Source organism: Coloeus monedula (genome assembly GCF_965178545.1).
Source record: "Coloeus monedula genome assembly, chromosome: 14".
Taxonomy (NCBI): domain Eukaryota; kingdom Metazoa; phylum Chordata; class Aves; order Passeriformes; family Corvidae; genus Coloeus; species Coloeus monedula.
The window spans coordinates 14,898,232-14,917,201 of NC_138794.1; the positions used below are offsets into that span (position 1 = coordinate 14,898,232).

At 39.8% G+C, this 18,970-nt stretch overlaps 1 protein-coding gene across 2 annotated transcripts in view; it reads right to left on the reverse strand.

The window, feature by feature from the left end:
* Window positions 1–18,970, reverse strand: part of THSD4 (thrombospondin type 1 domain containing 4) — a 244,065-nt gene that overhangs the window by 177,271 nt on the left and 47,824 nt on the right. For both annotated transcript variants that reach the window (XM_082290825.1, XM_082290827.1), the window contains exon 5: window positions 18,215–18,644. In XM_082290825.1, coding sequence (XP_082146951.1) covers window positions 18,215–18,644 — 430 coding nt within the window. The remainder of the gene's footprint in view (window positions 1–18,214; window positions 18,645–18,970) is intronic.

Below are 18,970 nucleotides of genomic sequence, written 5' to 3' on the forward strand. Positions count from 1 at the left end.
AAGGGAACAGAAGAGAATCACTAAGAACAACTCTTGTTGCAACTCTAAGTCAGTTCTCTTATGTCAGTATAGTAGGAAAGATTGGTTGTCTTTGCAGGGGAAGCCAGGCACATCAGAGGTCCCAGAGGAGTTCTTGCTTTGGATCCACCATCTCTGTAAGAAGATGCTTGTAACTGGATCAAAGAGACATCAAAGTCAAGAGTTTTCAAGTGGGCTATAAACTGCACCAAAGACATGCCCGGGGGAAGGTTCATGGACTACTTTATCTTCTATTAGAATCAAAGTAACAAATCTTCTAGAATAAACACTGTTTCTGGCCAAGCAGCCATCTGTGCTTCGTTCTCCCACCCTTCTGAGATCTCCACGTACACGCAAATACTGCTTTCCTCAACAAACCATCTAATAATAAAAAAAACAAACAAAAAGCCTTCCCTGAAAATAGGACCACAAGCCACCACATTGGAAGGGTGGGACCAAAAGCCTTTCTAGTGCCAAATGCAGAAAGCAAAGCTGTATTCCCACAACTGAAGCACAGATCCTTCCATGTGTGGCACAGCAATGCAGAACAGTTATTCAGCCACAACCACCAACCAAGGCAAGGAAACATATTTTTCATGGAAACCAATTATTGCACATATCCTAAAGGTGAAGGGACAGAACCTGAGCTGGCATGAATTAAGGTCACTAAACTAAATTACAGCAGAACAAACATCAGTTTGCACCAGCCAAGAAGTCAGCCTGAAGGGTTTCTTTCTGGAATGCTTTTCCCTTTTTTTTGGCACACATTTTCTACCAGCCTATTGTGGAGTTTAGTTGTTTCTTGTTTTTCCTTTTCTGACCCTTGAGCTCATGCTCTCGTGCACCAGTATTTCTGACTCATAACCCATTTCCTGTACACCCCACTCCTACCAACTGCAGGCAATGTAGGAGAAAAAATATCAAAAATATTCATTTCTGTTGCCAACAAATAGTGACACCCATCCCTTCTAAGATCCTTTTCATATAGCTATAATTTCTGGTTTTAAACTTCCTGACAGTTGCCACAAGACAAAGACCTCAGTGCTTTAAAGCAGGACAAAGGATTGACAAATGCACTAAACTCCATGTGGATCAAGCAAAAATCAAAAGAACAGGCTAACTCAGAACATCCCTGCTACTTTAGAAGCCCCAACTCAGTTGCCCTTCCTTCATTTCATTCATCAAGGTTTAATTACAATACAAAAATTTGAGTAAAAATTTGAGCAACCTGCTCTGCAAAAACACTTTGCCTTTTTCTTTATACAGATTATATTAATTTCTTTTTTTAAATGTCTTCTAAAATATTCTTTGAGTTAACTACGAAGTACAAGTAGGCAAAATTACCACAGCTCATGAATCACCAAGGCTTAAGAGTTATATAATACTCTACATATATACTAGTTAACATCTATGCACCATTTACTAACCTCACCTAAATTGTTAATGCAGAGCTGAATGAAATGACAGTTTTATGCTGCCTGCAGGTCAGCCCCCCCAAAAATGAAATCCTTGAGCCTTTCTCAGAAGACCTAAGAGTGCCAGGCACTTTCTCGTGGCCTCTCTGGCTTTTTAGTACTTTTGTAGGCAGAAAATCACTAAAATGAAAAAGCACGACCCTGTACAATCAAAAGTGAAGCTGCAATATAGGGATTTCTGTAGATCATCATTTTTTATTTATTCCCCAAGAGCGCAAGCTATTTTTACACTTCAATTTAATTACTATTTCTGTCATATATAGCTTGACTATTAAACTCCTAAAATACAGCAACAAGCATCTGTGGTGGGATGGCAAGGCCAAAGACAGCTCCTACTTACAATGTCTAACAATCGTCCCTTCCAGAGTTCACCATTTGCTCCCCAGCCCACACAAAGGAGAACAGGGAGGTGGCTGAGGACACAGTCCTTGGGCTGCAGCATTTCACCCGGGCCCAGCTCTGCCCAGCCCCCAGCCAAGCCAAGGGCAATGTGTTGGAAAAAGCAGGCACACCGGCGTGTCTGCAGGTGAAGAATGTTCCTCTGGCTAAGCCACAGTATCAGGATTTAATCAGCCCAGATCTCTCTCCAAAATTTTCCAGAGACTTTTGGAATGAACTTCGCTAAAATATTTAACTTACTGTGTGATTCTCCCTCGGTTTCTCCTCAGTGACATGAAGGCATTAAAATTGTGCTGCCTGGGAGGGACTTGAAAACAATTTTTTGGTAAACAAAATGTTGACTTTGATTCAATGTTTTGTTAATGACAGATCTGGAATTTCATTTTTTTCCTCGAAAACTTTGTCTTGATTACTGAGGGAGTTATCTGAAGTTTTTCATAGAGGTTTGGATACAGAAAACAGGGTGGCCTCTTTGGATGTTTGTAAAAAAAGAAATAAAATCTCCTTTTTAAACCAGATCTGTGGAGGCCAAAGCAGCAAAAAATACACTTTGCATCTACTAAGATAAATCTCAGACTCCTTTGTGTAGACGCAGATATAAATTATCTAGAAATATATACTTTCTGCTGGGAGAGGGTTTTTAAATTATTGTTCTTTCCGTTGTGAACTGTAAAATTAGATACAGCATCTAGAATGCATAATTTTGTACGTTTTTAGATGATGTTTCTTCTACTTAAAATATGCTGCTCGGACAAAGCAATGATATCCATCTAGCATATGGGGCTGCATTCAGCAAAGTGCCTTCAAAGGGCTGGACATTTTCACACAAGGTAAGGCATTTCAGAGCTGCCTCTGCTGCATTTTCATGGGGCTGTTTCAAGGAGGATGACACCTCAGCCAGCTTTTCTTCCTGTGCTTTCAGAACGTGAATAAATTACCAGTGGCAGCACAGCACTGCAGTGATGAGGGAGACAGCACTTAAGACAAAACATTTTAGAAGTATCCCTTTGTGTTATGGGACCTCTAGCCAAACTTCTTGAAATGCACTGTGCCTGCTGTTGATAGAAACTTTGTACTTTTGAAACAGTAGCCTCAGTTTCTTCTGAAATATGCAGGTATGAAAGTAGTCTGAGGGACAGCAACACACAGTATTTTCTTTGTCATGTACCATCCGAGTTTTCTTAAAATGAGCTGCTAGCACAGCTAAGACTGTAAAACAAAGAAACCACCCTATCAGCTTTTTAGCTTTTGGGAAACATTTGAAAAGCACACTTTTTAACAAATCTTTGACACTTGGTTTAATTAAGGAAGTGTTGGCAGAACACCAGAAAATTATCAGTCTTCCAGCAGATGTGGGCTCACATCTGCCATTAGAAAAGCTGTGTCAAAGCTGTGCTGACACAACACACTTCTGGAAATGTGTAAATGGGTCATTTTGATCCTGAAACCACCTCTACAAGCAATTAAAACATTGACTAAGATTTTTGGCAATGTTGCATTCTTATGACCTACAGTAACTGGCAAATGCTTTTTCCAAGGCCCCATATCCTCTCTTGATTCTCCAGGTTCAGACATAATTCATAATTAATATTTTCTGTGTGTGCAATACTACATGTTCAACTAAGTCCAAATAATCTAGTTGTACTCTAGCTTTCATTTCTGTAGTGGTTCTATACAATCATATTAATCCTTTGGCATCCCAAAGGATAAACATATCTCCAAAGAAAAATAATTTAAATACTTGTTTCTGAAACAGTAATCTGAAGATTGTTTTTTCCTTTGCAGAGCGTAAATGTATTGTGTCCTTTAATACGCAGTCTATATATAAGTTCCAGGTTTTTACACAACAATCCACCACATCTGCAGTGAACTTTGACCTTCTGCTCTGAACTGCCAGTGTCTTGTTTCTCCTGGAACCTACAGAAGTTCCAAGTCCATGTATGAAAGTGGAATGCAGGGTCCTTCAAATGTTAGTTCTCCAGCTAAGCCGTTTCTCTTTCCATGGCCAAGGACCATGCTTGTTCCATAGGTACTACCTGAAATCAAGGCAACCTAGTTTTGTCCAGCTGAACACACACTGAAAGAGAACAACTGATCCTTTTAAAATCCTGGAGACTCTCTTATTCCTCCAATAGTTCTAATTTTTTTTAAATGGTAAGAGTACATAAAGACAACTGTCTGCCAACTAAAAAAAAAAAAAAAAAAAAAAAAAGAACAACAACAAAAAAAACCAAAGCATGTTAAATATATCTAGATATCAGTGGCACAAAAAATACCAGACAATTCAAATGGAACTGATGCTCCTGAAAAATCAAAATGTGCAAGAAAATTTAAAATGCATGTGAAGAACAGCTCTGCAGTAAAAATAGTGCTAGCCAGCTCTGGTTACAGTGCACAGCCACAGACAGTCCACTCTAAATGTCTGGCCTAACATGCAATGAGAATTTCCATCTGGGAATGCAGTGGTATCTGCACAAGTTTACGAGGAAGGAGGAAGGAGCACCTGTATTGGCAGACTCTGCACTGCCTCAAGCCATGAATTTACACCTCGTGTCTGCTGCAGTGGGGACAAGCAGAGTAGCGCTTTACTAACCACAGATTCCAGGGGATGCAGAGTCTATGGCAGCAATAGGCGGTTGCAGCCCTTCTCTTTCCCCTCACTCCTTTCCAGGGGATGCCTGTCAAAGACGGTAAAGACCTTAGATGTGTGCACAATACAAAATCATTGTATTTCTACCCAAACCCCATCCAGGTAGCAATGAGCTTGTATTTGGAACAAGGAAGATGGGCCATGGCAGAGCTACACAGGGGGTTCCTGCCCTTCCCCAAGGTACGTGCTGGTGGCCACTGGCATGGGTCAGGAAACCGCTGCCCTCACAGCCCGGAACTTGAGAACCCTTCTTTCCATTGATCTCAGCTTTGCACCAAGAAGGTTCTCTGAACTTAACGAGAAAAGTCTTTGAAGTGTTACCCAAACCTGATCTTTATTAACTGCAATCAGACACATAAGGCATTAATGCATAATGTGGCAAGTGCATCTATTACTGCTTTACGGTTTTTCCATTCTGTAGCACTTTACATCTGAAAATGCAGTTTGTCTAATAATGGGGAAGAAAGCTCAACCGAACAGATGGAAAAAGTAGTATTTCTGCTTAACTTCACAGGTTTGTGGCTTTTTTCTTTTTAAATTCTCACTGACAGATCCATCTGATTAAACTGAAATAACTTATTTTATTTCAGATTTACAACAACTTGTAAAAGATTCAAGTCCAGCTTTGGTTTTAAATAAAATGTTAGTCACTCATCCATCCCACACAAAGCATCTACAATGATTTAATGTGTGTGACTGGAAATGTTTGGAACTACTAGCTTAGGAAGAGCTAATCAAGGAGCTATAATAGGAAAATTAACAGTACATTTCCCCAGCAATACCAAAATCATGTCAAGAAAATATTCCATCTCTGTTTAACGCTAAAATTTTACAAATACTATTCCAAAAAAACCCGAGCAAGCAAGCAACCAACCAAAAAATTCTGATAAACATAACTGGTTTCTAAAGATGGAAGTTGAGCAATTAGAAAATGGAAGACAAATACTGAAAACAGACCATGCTGGAACAGAGTATTATCTGGTGTAAAGTGATGCACAAGTATGTCCTGAAAGTCAGGGCTATCTCAATTCACACCTGCAGACTGAAGACTGTTGCTAGTCTTTTTTGATCCAAAAAAAGACCAGATGACTGGTCTTTTTAAAGTTGGGGTTTTTTTTAATGTAGTTACTATTTTACTGTCCCAAATTTCTTTTAGTACCCAGGCCCCTGAGCAGAGAGCTACTTCAGTAAGAAGACTGGAGTTTACACAGAATATTCTTTCCATAATCCCAAGCAAGCATCAAAAGCTTGCCATTTGCAGCAGAAATCATAACTGCTTTGTACAGCTGCTGTTCCCAGTCTCAGCAGTGCTATCGCTTTTCTATATAAATATGCTGCATTAAAAAATCCTGCAGATACAAGACTCCCTCCATTCAAATACCTACTTATAGAAACACTGCATAGTGCTCAAGGTGCTTAAACTGCATGCTAGTGCCTCATTTAACGGGAAATCAATGAAAAGCTATTTCCATTTCACACAATCTGGTTCAAAGTCTGCAGAATGCCTAAACGTGGAAGCTTCATCATCTTTCACTGTCCCATCTGTCTACATTGTTCAAATACACCTGCAAAACAGAGCATTTTATTAGTACTTCTCAGGAAATGGGAGGTTTATGTACTAAGAATAATTGTTTTAATATACTAGCAGTAGCCTTCTTTATACTAGAAAGATCAGCCACTCCAAAACCCTCTCTGAAAGGCACCACCAATATCAGCTATGAAAGACTCTGAGACAAACTCATGCTTGATCCATCTTTAGCAAAGTCTATAGACGTTAAGCAAAGTTGACATATCTAGCCCTCAGAGTTTGTAGAAAATTATGCCACTGTGATAAAATGTCTAATCTAGGGTTTCCAGCAGTACTTTATTACATTTTTAAAAAGCATTGTTCTTGGAGCTGCCTGTTCTTTCTGGAGTCCAGTCTTTATGTGGCGCTTTCATTCTACCACCTTCAGCAGTGGGCAGGAGTAACCCTCCAGCAGTTTTCTCTATGAAATCCCAGTGATTTCAATGGAAACTCAATTGCATGCATTCCATTTAAATGACTGGCCTTTGTGTGGGAGGAGGCACTACCTGAATGGTTCCAGCAGGAGGACTGGAAGTTTAAGGAAGTTCCTGATTGGTATTACCATGATAATGTACGTTTTAATTAAAAAAATCATACTGCAGCAGTAATCACAATATTTTTAGAGAATGAGCTCTAGTCTAAGTAACAACAGGCAACAGAAATGTCAATGCGCTGTTACACGAGAGAGAAACATACAGGTAAATGTACAGCTGTTACTACAACGGGGGAATTTGAAATAAGTCTGCTGAGACAATTTATTTTATTCGGTTTTGTAAAAAAAAATAAAATGCACAATGTGAAACAATTTGTTTTCCGAAAAAGTGAACATCTTTAGAGCAAAGCAAATGCAGCTTAAAAATAACTTTGAGTTTGCAGGAACCCAGTGTAACAGAAATTGCAGCATTATTCAGACTTTAGAGTTCTTGTTTCCATCAAAAATGAGTTTCTGATACAACACACTCTTATACTGTTTCTGTGGTATATTCTTTCCTCCTAGGTCATACACTTCAAAGGAAAAAAAAAAGGCACTTTAAACCAACTGGCAGACACATTTGTCTTATTTTAGAATGGTTTAATATAGCTGCAGCTGGTAGCACTGTCCATTTACTCATGAGTTTGCCCAACTTTAACCGCTCAGACTAAAACTTTCCACTCCTGCTATCTGTTTTAGTCTCATTTTTTTAAACTGAAGCATTTCATCCCAGAATGAGCCCAAAGGAAAACAAAAGGGAAAAGTGTTTTATTTTTTTCCCATGCTGCCAATATTCTGGGGTTTTTTTCCAAATGTAAGTGCCTATGCTATTTTAATGAGTGAAATTATGTCAGCCAGGAAAGTGGGGTTTTTGTCAAGAATGCACCCTCTGCTTTTTCTATGGAAATCCACTCAAGTATAGTCAGGTCACAAGAATTTTGAAAAAAATGCTGATAATGAATTGTGTACACTTTCAGTCAAAACTTGTTAAAGTTTTCCAGCTAAACTAGAGGAATAATCTGTTTACAAGTGTGTTCCATACCTGAGGCTCAAAGAGGTTGAGAAGCTTTCCAGCAGTTATTGGAAAGTGCTCCTGAGGTCTGTATTAGGGCAAGGACTGAAAATTAAAACAACACATCTCTCTTCCGCTCCTAATAACCACTTGAGCCTGTACCTAAAATGCATGGAATACTTTGGAAAAACAGATAAATCTTGGGACTGGGATTCAAGAGATGAGGCTGGATGAGCAAGTCAGCTGAAGAAGGTATTGAGAAGAAGAAAGTGAAACTGGATGAAACTGGAAAGCAACAGGGAACTAAGAAAAAGGAGAGACTGGAGGCAGAAGAGATGGGGAGAAAAGATTAAAAATATGAGTAAAGGCACTAAGAAAGTGAGAAGTGTGACTGAGGAGAAAATACAGTGGGACAGCTCCTGCCAGCAGGAAGCAGAAGAGATGGGCTGTCTGTGGAGAAAAAGCAGAAACACCTGTGGTGAGAAAGACCTAAGACCACCACAGCAAAGCATTTCACTGCCCTACGGTACTCGCAGAGGGCAAACTCCCTCTGTCAGTGGCTCAACTGCAATGATCTGATCAGTTCTGAGAATACTGATGTATCACATGATGGCATTCTGCTTTTGAAGGCTTTTTTGGTTTGTTTAAACACTATAAAGTAAGTCACAGGGCCTTAAAAGAATGTTTGATCTCAAGTTAGAAGAGACTGTCCGTGCAATTCTGTTACACTTGGCTCTTTCTGCCTGTGAGGTCCACTCTCAGTTACATGATTGCATACCATTTTTCCCACATGAGCTACGACTCCCTCAGTGTGCAGAATGGACTTACTCTGGGGAATGTTTAGCTAGAAGGGTTATTCACATAATTTCTATCTCATTCACTGTAAAATGGGCATACAGAGTAAGGAACATGAAGGACAGTCTGCCATTTCTGGAATAGCTACTCTACCAGTTTTGAGGGAAAAAAATGGCACCTTATGGTGCAATTACTTAATCCAATTCTTTTTCAGTTCGTGAACTATGTACTTTCTGGTTTGGGGGTCTGACTGAAAACCTCTGGACCTGATTTGCAGATGAGCTGCCAAATCATAATTACAGTTTTGCCAGAGTAAATTTTGCTTTGACTATTGTCAAGTGATAAATATGGCACTGAACATGTGGAAAAAAATTCAATTCAAACTACTTGACAAGCAGCACTAATTATGGAACACTTCTCTTAAACCTCATTCTTCCATATCCCAGCTCCATTTCTTGCTATCACACAGCAGCTTTGTGAATTTTAAAGCAAACACTGCAGTAATAGCATCAACAACTAGTCCTTAGAGAAGCCTTTTTTCCTCATCTTCTGCAAGGACCATTTTTAAGGCAGGGAGCCAAAGGCTGAATAAAAAGAGAATAACATTGAGTAGTGTTATCCCTCACAACTAAGCTCTTGATCTGTGCAGGGACCCTGGGGTAAAATAGTATATTATCAGATAATTAAATAGTTTTCTTAACACGAGAGTTACCAGAGGATTGCTGACAAAACCCCAGTTCTGAAAGCTCTAAGCCTCTACAGGTTTGACTTTGTCCTTTTAATGGCATTTTGCTGCTCAAACTAAAACCTCACATCATCCAAAAAACCTGTCATCAGAAAGTGACCCAAACTGAGGTCTCAAAACAGCCATCAAGACAATCAGTATTCCTTGCTATCTTTAACAAATGAAGATGCAAAGAGAAATTCAGGAAAATCAATACACGGGTCAGCTGGCAAGTTACTGAATGCTGCACCCAAATCCCAAAGCCGGTTTGCAGAACAAGGCAGGGGATGTTTCTCTGGCCTCTTCCCCCTACAGATCACCCACTGCCTTTCTGACACTGCTTGACAGATACAAAAAACAGAGCATTGTTTTTTCCACAAATGTAAGTCAAGGGTTTGAAGATAAACAGCCTCACCAACTTTTCACTAGAAAAGAAGCTCTGTTTCATTAATTACACTTGTATGTCTCTATGTGTGCAATACGCTGCTCACAGAGGTGTTACTTCTGGACAGACAGTACAACTGATGAAGTACATGAAGCACAAGGAAAGATGAGACAGAGCACACCAGGCTGGTTTGGGTTTTGTTGGTTTTTTTAATCTCACCATCATTTCAATTATTTCTTGCATTTGCATTGTTCTGTAGGGAGTTAGTTCTTAATGTATCGTGTGCAAAAGGTTTGTTTACCTGCTCTGGGCACCGCAGGGCTTGTAGTGCCAGGTTTCTTTTTGACCACTTCTTGGGGGCAGAGGGTTTGGAGTTCCATCCCTCAATACAACTATTCTGTGGTTAGGCAATAGAACACATGCTTGCTAGACATAATTTGACATTTATGTTTCCTAACTTTCTACACAAGTTTTGACAATTTGCTGTTTCCAAGCCCTGCTTAAAAATTCTAAAATTAAAAAAAAAAAACGAACAAGACCAACTACAACCACCCCCCACCCCCCCAACCCCACAAAACTAAAAAACTCAACAGCACTGCTAACAGACAATTTCTTCAGTATCCACAGCTTAACTTTGGCAGCTTCTCCAGCACTTCCTTCCTCCTCTACTCACCTCGGTCAGTACAAGAGAGGACTGGGATTATATTGGTGGTAGTTTCAGTGCAAGTTCCTCTATTCATGTAATATATGTTCTTTTCCTGCTATCTGGCTTGAAAATATCTTAAAATTAAGCACTGATATCAGATAACTGAACTAATCTCCTAAAAATACCAGGAAAAAACTACTCCTTTCATGTACCAAAGCAGACACTGACATCTGACAGATGGTGTTTTTTATACCTGTAATTAATGCAATAGTTAACAAGTATTCATAAAAACAACATTAAAAAGTTATTTGTGAATTACCCATGACATCTGCAGCCTCTTCTGCTTTGAAAACCTGGATACTATTAAACTAACATATGAATAAAAAGCACATTTCTTGTTCAAATTATGGGAGCGTTGAAAAATTCCACACCAGAATTTCAGACAAACACTTTCATCGATATGAATTGACAAGAAGAAACAAAGCTGGAATGCTTTAAAATCTCTCCCACAACACTTGTCTATATTGATAAATGACAACTACTCAAATTCACAATACACTATTAAACAAAACTACAAATATGAGGAATGCAACCATCTGGTTGCAACTCTGAAGTCCCAGTTTTCATTGATGAGCTTCCTCCTTCAAACTTGGAACGGAAGTTATACCTGAATGATAACCAGGCAACCTAAATCACCCTGAGTCCTGTTCTACTGCAGAACAAAAACCCCCTGCTCCACTTCAACAAGCATCGCAATGAAGTTTCCAAATCACTCCACAGGATCTTATGTGCTAATGCTGCTATTCATAACTGATGAAGTGATGGAATAACTGTGTATCTTTTTCCTCTTTCCTCTCCTCCAAGACACATGTATTCCATTTACCCCAAGAATTAGCAAGGTAACTTCTCAGACAATTCCAACTGCTACATGAAACCTCCCATTCAAACTTCACCAAGAAGTTAGGAAACAAAAGCTTTAGCCAACTGATTTGTATTTTGATTTTGAGGCACTTAGATGAATTACTAACATTTTTATGCCACACTGCTATTACACAAAAATGAGGGTCTGAATCTTTAGCTATTCTTAGACATAAATTCACTCCACTGGAGGCAGACTTCTCCAGCTACATCACGCAACCCATGCAACAGGCTCTGAACTTCAAAATAAACCTCACAGAAGAAAAAGGCAGATCAATGCTTCCAGCAGTACCATAAAATACTGAAGTACTACTGTTAACTATACCTCTTGAAGTACTCTTGTACATTAAAAATCAAGAAAATATATATTGGGAAGTTGACAGAGTCTCTGGAAAATTCAGCTCCCAGAGCATTCAAGCTAAACTCCAAACATATCAAAGACACTGAATGTATATGAACTGGCTAACTCTAACACATTAAGTAGATTTTTTTATCACTGATACATACTCCCAAACTTTGTTTTCTAGTGGAATATTTCTGTTTTATTGACTTAAGGTGTTTATTCTATCCTAGGCTCTACTGTATTTTATTTCTATCTCATTGCCTTTGAATAAAGTAAAAGATCTCAGCCATAAGAATGTTACAGATCCCACTGGTCACTTCTCCCTGACCTGGAGAATACAGGACATGGCTATAGCCATGTATACATTACCAAATTTTCACCTGTACCTTTCCTTTTGGTCTGTGCTTTTATAGTTCTTGTCACAACAGGGCATGACTCTAGGACTCTTAGATGTTTAATTAGTTTACAGTAGTTTAGGTTTATTGATCAAAGTAAGCAACTCAATTTTCAATTAAAACCTACATGCCTCTAGACATCAAGATTTTCTGAATTGTGTGGGTTTGGACTTATTATGAACATTTTACTACATTAGTAAGTAATTAACCTAGTAATAATGAAAATGTGTAAACCAGCTAACTCTGTGTTACTGCCACAAGTACAGAGCACACTTACTGAATAAAACTCTTTGAGAGAGCTTTTAAAGTTACTCCAACACACTCTTCTTGATGATTTAAGGCAGACAGTTTCCCATAATTATTTAAGTTCTAATAAGAATGTCTTAATGCAAAATATCTAATACAGGGTTCTCAGTTGTTGAAGGGGATGTCAGAAGGGGATGTTATAAAGCCACAGTGCAGAGACACAGAAGAAACAATTGTGGTCCAAGACCTTCATCCAAGATGTCTCTCTGTGACTCTTTTGTTCACAAATGACAACGGATCAAACTACATAGACCCTTTAAGGGCAATATCTCTGTGCCAGCCTCTGGTAAGTTCAACCTGTACTGGTGACAAATCATTCTAAATTAGTATTTACACAACTCCGCAGCAAATAGCAAAACAGTCAAGAAAAGGACAGTACAACCCAAAGTAATGCAAGCTTTCAGTAAGCTTCCTATACATCCACGGAATGTCAGACTACCAAACCTACGCATAATCCCACAGTGTTTGCACGGAAAATTCTTCACATAAAGTTAAGTTTAAATTTCCTCAGGAAAAGATATGTCATCTTAACCCCACTTTGCCACTCATGTCAAACACCTACTCTATACAAATCTCAAAATGAGATTTTTCCCACAGAAACTCCTTGGAAACAAGGAGGGGCTTTTCAGTCTAAAAAAAAAAGTTCACTTTAAAAATAGCGTCTTGTTAGTCTTCACCTCAATGTGTGCACATCCCAACCACATTAAATGAAATGAGTGCACACTTGCAGCACTCCATATCAATTCTGAAAAGACTTGTCTGGCAATTACATTTTCTGTTCCATACAAAATCAAACATTTCCATTTCTACCTTAGCTAAAACTTGAAATGCTTCGGTTTCTATAAAGTGGAAAATTTTCAAAACTGCTTGGGCAGAACACCAGCGAGCTGGTGAATGGCCCAAGATCCCAGGTGCCAGGGGACCCTGCCAATGTCTACCTATGTGCTTAGATGACAGAAAAGCACATCACTGTTTAATGGACTCAACACATTCCTGCAGAACATTGTAATTCTATTTAATTGGGGTTCTGCATCCAAAAAAAGCCTTTCAGTGGCACAGTTTTAACTCACACCAGTCAAAATTAGTAGCAGAGTCATCAGTAAGACTCTTTGGGAAATCAAATATTTTAATTTATCCCATCACAACAGAGCTGAGGATTGATCCTGAGTCTTTTACCTCACCTCATCTCTTCAATGGTAAAACCTCCTTTCACTTCCAAAACTGTCTTTTCAGATACTTCCCATTCCCTGCTCAGGAATGCACTGTTCTCAAGTGCTCTGCACACAGGAGCACAGATCCAAGCAGAAGACTCTTATTCAGAACCAAAAGCTGGATTTTCCATAGCTTTGCTACCAGAATAATAGCAGGCATAGCTGAAGAGTCAGGCCAAGAAAGTAAAAGTAATCATGGTCTTCTGATCTTATCTAGATACTTCTCCACAACACAGCTGACTTCTTGCTAAACACCAATCACAAAAAATACTGAGAAAAACAACAGTGTAACTTGAGACATGACAGTAATCCACAGGAATGAATGGGCAAGCTAGCAACTGGGAATGAAATTGGACAAACTCAGCAAAATTTTATCCATAAATATTTCACTGAGCCCTGAAGAGTTATTCTTTCATACATTTTACCTTAACTTTTCCAAACTTTTCCTATATAAATTTGGTCAAAAACATACCTCAAGCCACAGCTAAAGACAATTCAGATTTTACATCCATTTAGCATCACTCTTCATGCTGAAACTACCTTAAGTAGTCTGGAATATTCAGAAGCCTGAAAGCTTCCTTGTGCACACTACCCAAGCAACCTGCAGCCTGGAGTTGATTTACAAATATATTCTCACACATTCAGGCACGCACAAGAGCCAGTGACTTGGCAATGCTCAAGACAATTAATTACAGAAAGTGCTCAGTAAACAAATGTTCCATTTGAGTTGCTTCCTTTGTTCTGGTGAAAAACCACGCAAAGAAGGTTGAATTCAAATTCTACTTCAGCCGCACATCCATATAATAATTCATTCTCATTTAATGCAGGGGGAAACAAGGGAGATTTACTCATCACTTTCCTATTTTCGAAGGACTAGAGACTACATTGGAAGAATCCTGTTGTATTGCAGGTAGCTTATGGTTTCAGTTAGATCTGCCAGAGCTGTTTGCTCAAAAAGGAGAGATGCTTACTGCCTGTTTCCTGCCAAAGAGGGTGACAGGCAGCTGTGTGTTCTGAGGTGACCACATCTGCAAGGTGCTGAACAGGGGAAGCCACTTAAATAATAAGAAAATAGGTTTAACAATCTGCAGGAACACCAACAAATACAAGCACTTCTGAGGCTGTCCCTAACCAAATCACACAAGTTTACCTTTTATGAATTAATCTGTCAGTCGTGAAATGAGTTCAGCTATCAATGAAAAAACAATAAATACACAATAATGAGGAAATGACCTAATGGATCAAGGCAGATTAACTTAATTTGTTAATTAGTTGCCCTTAGGAAAAACTGTAGAGGGAGTGACCAAACACTAGAATAAGGGTTAACAGAATACTTCCAATAAATGAGATTTTCAGTTTTGGTATGCTCCAGGAAGAACTGAAGAAAAAAAAGAAATAAAAAGATACTGTTCTCTGCTTGCTGGCAAGACCATTGGTACATGTCGCTGCTGATAAATTAAATTAAAGCCCGCGTGCAGAAGCATTTAATCGGGAAGAACAAGCAAACAAAGTGAAACACTATCAGCCTTGTTTTGCTCTCATCCTGGCCTTTATACTAAAACTGTTCTTAGCAACTTCTTTTTAATAATTACATTAATTACCACATTCTAGGGAGAAAAATAACCCTGAATAGCAATTACAGCCTCTCCAAAGGCAACAGAAACATTACTAAATAAAAAATATCACTATGTAGAGTTCTATGCTTAGGAGAAGCTGCTTCAGCTACAATTTTGCTATTAAGTCTCCTGTACTATAATCAACGATTTCTTTATAACTGCATTTATACAAGCAACAATGGTAAAGAGGCAGCAGCAGTGTGTTCATCCGTGTTTTCTCTTCATCTGTTGAATTCTTGTGTTTAAACAACAGATTTAAAACTAACATGAAAATATTTTCACTCCTGTTCCCTTCTATCAAAGAAATCTGCCAATGGCCAAACCACTCACCATGCTGACCTGCATGTCTGACCACTGTCCAATTCACAAGCTCACTGCCCTCTACTCTCCAGCCCAGCTGTCATTCTCAACAAACATCTTCTACAAACCTTCCTTCTCCATACTCTGGCAATCTCAGATTGCTTCCTTCTTCCGTGTCATTTCTAACTTCCTCATCTCTTACCCCTTGCCCTCTGAAAAGACCTCTTTCCTGGAAACAATTTTGTCACGTTAAGTCGGGCAGAATATTGTCCAACTTTGTGCCCTGATGTGTGAGGGATGAAATAAAGACTGGGATATTTGTGTATCACTTGGACACAGCGAGCAAATTTAGCACAGAAAACTTTCCAAATTAATGGCCATGCACTAAGGTCATTTCCCATTTCCTTCAAAAAACAGAAAGTGTTTTTTGAAAGAGCAATCTGTCCCAGAGACTATTCTCAGAGGCTCAAATTAGCCCTTCATGTTTTCCATTCCAGAGAAATACACTAAAGCCTTCTTGACACAGGTCTTTTCAATCAACTGCTCTAGTCTCAGTCAATGACTTTATTCATAAATAAAGTGAGAGTGGTAACTGCTACACTAAGAAGCAGAAAGGAACTCATCCGATTTGTTTAGGTTGTGTTTTTGTTATCTTGTGTTCCATTGTTACATCTCTACTATACAGCTTCCACTAAACAAAACAGGATTTCTAGGAGGCAGAAGAATCACATGTTCAGCCATCCAAAAAAATACGGCCTGTCATATCAACATATTCAGACCTCTCCTGAATATTCTGCTTCTAATATCCAAATACAGGCTTCTTCATGTTTGCAACATTAAGTTAGATTAGCTGTCCAAATAAGAAAGACGTATTAGGAAAACATACTTTGGGAAATACTAAAAGGGCACAGGCAGAATCTGGAAATTTTAGCAGGATGAAAACCACTAATGGGGACGAAGAACAAAACCTCACTCGCCTCCCACATACAATGGGAGACTGCCCCAGAGCATCGAGCTACACCCAGCCAAACATTTTTGAATCAAGTAACAACAGATTAAGTTTTATTTAAAAATTAACACAGAACAGATTTTCCAATAAATTCGTTTCCTAATTTATTTTCCAATAAATTAGGAAACTAAAATCAAAGCACATAGAACTTGAATGCACAGAAAGCACAGAGCACCATGAAAAGACACTGGAGTGATCCAGGCTACTGGGGACTGGCTCTAAATGCTGTTTAGAACATGACTAGAACTCACAAAAGGATAGCCTCATCTTACAGGACTGAGAAGTAGACAGCCTTCATAACACAGCCTATCCAAACTCCATTTTTCAATTTCTTTCATGGAAAAACATTAAGCTTGTCAGTGACTGTGGTGGTTTGACCCTGGCTGGGTGACAGGTACCCACTAAAGAGCCACTCTATCACTCCCACAACTGGACTGGGAAGAGAAAATATAATGAAGGGTTAATGGGTTGAGATAAGGATCAGGAGAGATCACTCACCCATTACTGTCTGGGCAGAACAGACCTGACTTAAGGAAATTAACTGAATTTATTACCAATCAAAATCAAAACATGACAATGAGAAGCAAAACAAATCCTAAAAACACCTTCCCCCCACCCCTCTCTTCTTCCCAGCTCTACCTCTTCCCCTCAGTGGCACAGGCAGATAAAATGGGAGTTATGATCAGTTCATCACAGGTTGTTTCTGCTGCTGCTCAGGGAGAAGAGTCCTTCCCCTGCTTCAACATGGGGTCCCTCCCATGGGACACAGTTTTCCACAAACTTCTCCAATGTGAGTCCTTCCCATGGGCTACAGTTCTTCATGAACTGCTCCAGCGTGGGTCCCCACAGGGTGCAGTCATTCAAGAACAGCCTGCTCTAGTGTGGGTCCACACAGGGTCACAAGTCCTGCCATCAAACCTGCTCCAGTGTGGACTCCTCTCTCTCCATGGGCCTGCAGGTCCCTGGCAAGAGCCTGCTCCAGCATGGGCCTACCAGGCACCTTTCCTTCCATGCACCTTCAGGCATCCACCCGCCCCAGTGCCCTCCATGGGCTGCAGGGACACAGATGCTGCACTATGGGCTGCCCCACAGGCTGCAAGGGAATCTCAGCTCCAGTGTCTGGAGCACCTCCTGCCCCTCCTCCTCCACTGACCTTGGCCTCTGAAGGGCTGTTCCTCTCACACATTCTCGCTCTGCTCTCCTCTGGCCACATTACATCTGCACAATAGCTTTTTTATCCCTTCTGAAGTATGTTATCATAGGGATGTTACTGCCATCTCTGATGGGCCTGGCCTTGGCCAGCAGTGGGTCCATCCCGGAGCCGGCTGGTGTTGGCTCCGCTGGACATGGGGGAAGCTTCTGGCAGCTTCTCATGGAAGCCACACCTGCAGTCCTCCCACACCTCCCCTCTACCAAAACCTGACCACGCGAACCCAATACACTCCACTCTTCGCCTCCGTAAACCACGTACTTAAGAACTATCATTAAAATCCACACGCATCACACAAAAATCAAAATAACATCACAACACCAAATGGAAGTGGAAAATTTACACTAAATTCATCCCTTGTCCCTTCACCACAATTACAACTAAAATTTTCCACAATTATTGCAGTCTCTGATATATTATTCAGCCCATGTTTGTCCCATTACCTCTCTCAATTACTATCCTTATCTCAAATTCCTCACGTTCCCTGGTTTCAGTACCAAAAAGACCAGTTTCTCCAATCAAATTAGAGTTGTACTTATTGGTAGATGAAGTGACTGCTTAAAACCCTTCAAGATATGGTATTAGGTAACTATAATATTATGGATCTACTTTCAGTGCTCCCCAAGACACTCTAAAATAAGTTCACAAAAAATTCATTAAATTAATTTTTAAAAAAATTGAACTTAACTTGATGATTAGGTTTTGCACACTAGGGAAAACCAACAGCTGTCCAACACATAAAATCCAGGAAAAATAGACTTACATTTGTGTTGCAGAGTTTATACTGCTTGTAGGCACCAATGCACACGATGGCTGCAGCCCTTTGGGGCTGGGGCTGCCCCTGCAGGGCCTGGTGGGAGGCAGGGCCATGAGGGTTGGAGTCACTGCCATGGAACAGACTTTGAGATACAGGGAACGAAGGTGACTGATAAACCGAGGGCCCGAGGACTTGGTGTCCTGCCTGAGGCCCACTTGGTTCTTGATAAAGATTCCCATGCTGCAGTGAAGGAGCAGCTGCCTGGCTGTAGGAGTTCATGAGACTCGGACTCTGGTGGAATAGGTGGTTCCTTGACGACTGTCGCTGCCTCCGCAGCTTCTGAGGCTGCTGACCAGTATCAGTTTGTAAAGGTAAAATGTACGGCACTTTTCCATATCCATACTTTCCTGGACCAATAGGATTTCTATTTCTGCTTCTAAAAACAGAGAAAGAGAGAGAAAACAGTTACTGAATGAATAAGCGAAAGAGCAGTTAAGTTTTACATGACTTGTTATAAATATGTACAAGATGTAGTCTAGCTTGATATTAGGAATCTCAGAAGGCCTTGATCCTAAAACTGCAAAATAGTTGGCAAAAAACAAGTAAGTTGGCAAAAAACATTTCTTCCAGTTCAGAGCAATGCATGAATACAGCTATTCTGGATGACATTTGCTGCTCAGGAAGGGAGATACCATTAAAGAAAAGCAATTTTCTTTCTGCACATAAAATATATTTATGTTTTTAATATACATATGCAAAATA